The 5,429-nt window shown below is 59.4% G+C and overlaps 1 protein-coding gene across 5 annotated transcripts in view; it reads right to left on the reverse strand.

The window, feature by feature from the left end:
* Nucleotides 1–73: 73 nt before the first annotated feature.
* The window catches only part of LOC102898801 (zinc finger protein 256), a 25,821-nt gene continuing 20,465 nt past the window's right edge, over nt 74–5,429 (reverse strand). For 4 of the 5 annotated variants that reach the window (XM_015595644.2, XM_015595636.2, XM_015595641.2 and 1 more), the window contains 4 exons: nt 4,602–4,681; nt 4,024–4,320; nt 3,495–3,621; nt 74–2,784 (listed from right to left, as the gene is read on the reverse strand). In XM_015595644.2, coding sequence (XP_015451130.1) covers nt 1,586–2,784; nt 3,495–3,621; nt 4,024–4,056 — 1,359 coding nt within the window. In that variant the 5' untranslated portion in view covers nt 4,057–4,320; nt 4,602–4,681 and the 3' untranslated portion in view covers nt 74–1,585. The remainder of the gene's footprint in view (nt 2,785–3,494; nt 3,622–4,023; nt 4,321–4,601; nt 4,682–5,429) is intronic. The other variant, XM_015595649.2, reaches the window with a different exon arrangement.

A 5,429-nucleotide genomic window follows, 5' to 3' on the forward strand; every position in this document is an offset into this window, starting at 1 on the left:
GATCTATCCTCAAGGATGCAAACTGTAATTGAAAGCTAAGTAAAAGCAGATTGGTTCTCGTTACGACAATAAGTCACTTTTTACCCACAAAAGTGTTTTATTCAGGAACGGCAGAGTTGCAACCAAGGAAATGAATGTGGGGGTCGGTTCTGAGGAAGTGAGAACTCAGGCTGGCCACCGTTTCTCACGGGTGAGTGGCTGGAACAGTCCAGAACTTGGAGATGCCAAAAGGCGAAACCCCCTCCAGTCCCAGGTTTCCGTGTAAACGACCGTGCCGTGTGCAACCATGGAGCGGAACAGTCCTTGGCAATAAAGAGTGTGAAGTCGCTCGGGAGCGGACACCCCTGAATCGCAAAGTAACTGAATTTATGTAGCATGAAGGACACTACTGAGAAAACATGGTTTCAAAGTTCAGGGGTTTGCATATAAAAAAGTCCATAAGAAAATTTAAATCTCCTGTGAAAGAAAAAAGTAATGAGATTTAAGAAGGAGGGCACAAGGTGATAAGTCCTCGGTGTTCAGGACGGTTTCATCTGAACTGGGTGCGTGCTTCGCACCCAAACGAATTGACTTTAAAAATGGATTCCCCCCATTTTTCCTAACCAGAGGTTTAGAAAAGTGTGTGGGGACGCACAGCCCTGCGAGATGCTCTCTTCGTTTGCCAGCTATATTTCCTGCCACTTAGGTGGCTGGGTCACGAAATTAAGTCACATCCCTGGCTCTCCCTTCGATTTGCATCGTCTTGCCTCTCGCCTCCGAAGCATGGCGGAGAGTGCCAGAGACTTCGATGCTCTCCCGCAACGTGGGGCATGCGCACACTCACCCCACACGACCAGTCAGCGGAACCCCCGTGGATGCAGCTGGAGAAGGGCTGCCACGGTTTTGACTGGGGCCCTGGGTCCTACGACCACTCACACCGGACACGAAGGCACATTGATAGCAGCTTCCCTACAACAGAGCTGGGCAGGAGGGGACCTCCCTGGGCACCCCTGTATGTACTTCTTGTAGAAGTACAGCAGGTTGTCACGACAAGTCTACGTGCAGTCCTCTGGGCTGACATCCAGGGCACAAATGAGGCCCACGAAGGGAAGCCCTGGGGTCTCTCCTGGGAGACAAGTGGCAGCAATGAGCGAGACCAGGAGTGGGGAGCAGCAGGCTTTGGAAGCCAAGAGCATGACCTGGAGTGACCTTGGCCAAGAAGGGGGCATGACAGCCCTCCTCAGGCAGAAAGGAGGGAATGAGCCCTGCCCTGCGCTGCTGCCTGTGGCTACCGAGAAGCTAGACCCTGCCGGGAGGGAGCAGGCGTCAGGCACGGGTGAACTACTGGGCCGGAGTAGGCAACCGAGGCTCCCGAGGAGCGGGGAGGGGTCATACATACACTCGCGCACTCCAGATGTGTATGACATCCGACTCTCCAGCAGAGGACCTCCGCGAGGGCCAGACTCCCAGTTCTATTCCACCGAGCGAAAGAGCACCGTGGGCCCCGGGGGTCAGGCCCGTCCCCGGTCTGTGGCAGCAAGATGATCTCCGGGGCTGTGAGGGGTACAGCCGACGGGGCTGTCGCCCAGGTGCCGCACGCGCGAGGTCATCTGGTGTGCAGCTTCCTGTGCTGGATGATGTGGGAGCTCTGGCTGAAGGACTTCCCGCACTCCCCGCACTCGTAAGGCCTCTCCCCCGTGTGAACCCTCTGGTGCTGGATGAGGTTGGACTTCTGGCTGAAGGACTTCTCGCACTCGGCGCACTTGTACGGCCGGGCCCCGGTGTGGATCCTGCGGTGCTGGTTGAGCGTGGAGCTGTGGCTGAAGGAGCGGCCGCACTCGCCGCACTCGTAAGGCCGCTCGCCGGTGTGAATGCGCAGGTGCTGCACGAGCTTGCACTTGTAGCTGAACGACTTGCCGCACTCGCTGCACTTGTAGGGCCGCGCGCCGTTGTGGATCTTCTGGTGCTGGATGAGGTTGGAGCTCTGGCTGAACGAGTGGCCGCACTCGCCGCACTTGTACGGCTTGGCGCCCGTGTGCACCCTCTGGTGCTTGATGAGCGTGGAGCTGTAGCTGAAGGCTTTCCTGCAGTCCCCGCACTCGAAGGGCTTCACCCGCGTGTGGATCTGCAGGTGCTGCACGAGCCTGAGCTTGTAGGTGAAGGCTTTGCCGCACTCGCTGCACTTGTAGGGCCGGGCCCCCGTGTGAATCCGGTGGTGCTGGATGAGGCTGTAGCTTTGGCTGAAGGTCCGCCCGCAGTCGGCGCACGCGTAAGGCCTCGCCGCCGGCTCGGGCGCCGGGCACTGGCGCAGGGCGGTGCTGTGGTGCAAGGGTTTCCGGCAGTCCCGGCTCTCTGGAGGGGGCGCCGGCTGAAAGAGTGCGTACTCGCAGCCCAGGGAGGGGTCCCCGTAGTCCCCGAACCCGCAATGACTCATACCGCCGGGAAAGGCCTCCTCGTCCCCACACTTGAAGCTCTTGGGTGCCTCTGCGCCTCTGAGAGTGGCCTGATGCTGCAGAAGACTCAACATGGCCAGGAGGTCCTTCCCGACGGCCGCGCAGGTGAGGGCGAAGGGCTTCCCCGACACGTGGAGCGTGCAGCTCGTCACAAGTGAGGCCGTGTCCGTGTCCCCCTGCAGCGGCTTCTCCTCCAGGGGCTGCTGGTGCCAGCGCAGGCTGGGGCTGAACCAGGCTGCACAGGGCGTCTTCTGAGCGGCCGGGTTCGAGTCTGGGCTCTGGGCCGCTGCCGTGCACACCGCAGGCACGCCGAGCCCAGACAGCACCCCCGTCTCCATTCCGTACCAGCAACCTGGAAGCAGAGGCGGGCCGCTGTGCACGCTGGCTCTGGGGGAGGGGGCGGCCCCCATCACCGGCGTGTCAGGGGAGCTGCTTTCTAAGGTGACAGTGTTGGGAGCAAGTGCCTCAAAGAGGGCTGCTTGGCAGTTCTAGGACTCTAGAGCCACAAGAAGCACGTGGGGCTCCCCAGCTGAGTCCTCGGCCTGGGACCCGTGGCAGGGCCCTGGCTGTGTGGAAGATGACGTGCAGGCCCAGGAAGAGCTGGCTGCGGCCGTCTACAGAGAAGGGCGCATGTGCAGAGGCTCATTTCTAGCTGTGTGTGCGCTTCTGGAGACAGACATGCTGCGGAGCTAACAACGGGGGTGGCCAAGACCAGGATTCAGAATAGAAACGAGAATGGAGTTAGGAAGTGTTGAGAATGGGGGAGGAAAGACACGCGAGGTGCGGCGCCGGAAGTGTCCACACGCCCAGTGCTGCTTTCACCAAGGCCGGGCCTCCTGGGTGGCACCTCGGCCTGTGGTCTCCAAGGACGTCGGTAGACCAGTGACAGCAAGTGCTAGCAGATTAGGGAGAAAGACCGGGGTAGCTGGGCCAGGTGTCCTGGACAGTAAGCTACCTAGCTGAGCTAGGAAGGGGGCAGGTTCTGACCCCAGAGCCTAGCCAGGGAAGTAGGACAGCTTGCAGGGGGGTGTGGGGGTGTGTTGGGGAGTGTGAGGCTCTTACCCAGTGAGGTCACGAGGGCAAAGTTCTCCAGCATGACGTCGTGGTACAGGTATCTCTGCGCCTCGTCCAGGAGCCCCCACTCCTCCCAGGAGAAGTACACGACCACATCTTCAAAGGCCACTGTGCCCTGCAGGAGAGAGGAGAGAGAAGCAACTGGGGTCACATGCTCTTCTCTGGAGGACGGTGGCCCAGGTGCACCGCGATCTCTGTCCAGGACCAGGACACCCTCCCCACATCGTGGAGGCTCGATGGGCTCCGGTCCCCACTGTCCCTCTGCCCATCCCCGGAGCCAGAAGACCTGGTGCTGCTGGCTACGCTCTGGGATTGGTCCTCAGGGAGACTCTGACCCAACCTCCCTCACCCACCCCTTCGCCCCAGTCTGCTCTTTCCGTGACAGTGACTCGGACTGTTTCGTGCTGTCGACCCTCCCATACCTCATCACTCCAGCTGTCACCCGCACGCACGTCACTGTGCAGGATGTCAGCTGGGGATTCAGCGTTGAGACGGGGTGGGTCTGGGGGCCACTCACCTCAGCTGGGCCCCTCAACGAGGATGCTGCCATCAGACTCTCTGCGGTGGGAACGATGGCTCTTCTCGTGCCTTCTCTGTCTAGCTGGAGCCCCGGAAAAGGAAACCACCACGAGGCGGCAGCCCGGTGTCTCACCCCAAGGCGACGGCACACGCAGAAGCGGCCCTCTCTGGACCTTCATGGGCTCCACGCAGAGGGTCCTCTGGGTGCTGACACCCTCACAGAGGGGCTGCAGCACTGTGAGGGCCGTCCCGGCTCCTTCTCAGAGATGCCATGGCCAGACTGCTGGGGACCTGCCTGCAACCGATCGTGTATGCGTTTCAAGTTGTCATTTCCGACTCCCCAAAGGAGCCGGAAGCTTGATGACAAGTATCATTGCGGGTGCCCCACAGCTTGTTAAATCCACACAGACGTGAGGGTTAAGAATGAGGCCCCAAGACCGCTTCCCCCCGGCTTACAATCACGGCGTCACGGACATGGCTCGCTAGCTTCCATGGCATTAAATGCCGAGCCGTCTCGTCTACTTGGTGAGACTGGGCCACAGAAGCTGGAAGTGGAAGGAGCCCCAACACACTCACCGGGGTCAGGAAGGGCCCGTGAGTCCGGCTTCGGAGGAAGGTGCGCACAGAGCCTAATGCTGAGGACCCGCTGCCTGGATCTGTAAAGCACAAGAGACAGCAAAGCCGTTAAGCTGGACCGGGATGGTGCAGCGACACGCTACGGCCACGTCCCAGATGGTGACTGCGCTCCCTCAGCCTCTTGACATGCGTGTGTCTCTGTCCACAGGCGGATCGATCGCGCACAGCGGGAAAGGCCCGCGCGGGCATCTGGAAGTGGGAGTACGGGACAGACGGAACAGCTCGCTGCCCCCCCCCGGTAAGGCTGTGGAGTTCCCCAAACTGATTCTCCAGCACCACGGTGACGGTGCCCCGGGACTGAGGTGAGCCACGCGTGCCACCCAACCACCCGCAGTGACACGTGACATTTTACTCCACCCGGATCCACAAGGTACAGACGGTGCCGGTAAGGGAAGACAAAACCTTGTGCCACAGCACCGCACCCTCCCAAGGAAACTGATGACTCACTGAGAGCAAGAGAATAGTGTAGGGGACATACAAATGTCCTGCTCGTCCCAGCTGACAGGAACACAGAAAGAAAATGCCAGCAGAAACCAAACGCAAAGTCAGGAAGGGATGCAATTTAGGTGACGTAGAGAATTTAAGATGGCAGTTGTGACTAGAACGAGTCCTTAGAAGTTTACCGCGTTTCTCTGTTAGGAGAAAATAATAAAGATCACAGTGGATATGAACAAAAATAGTCTAAAAGGATAGAAAAGAGCAACAAAACCGAGGTTCCTTGACAAAGTAAACTAAATGGAAAAACCTTCAGCGAGAGTCACCAAGAAA

This window comes from Pteropus alecto, unplaced genomic scaffold, assembly GCF_000325575.1.
Source record: "Pteropus alecto unplaced genomic scaffold, ASM32557v1 scaffold321, whole genome shotgun sequence".
NCBI lineage: Eukaryota > Metazoa > Chordata > Mammalia > Chiroptera > Pteropodidae > Pteropus > Pteropus alecto.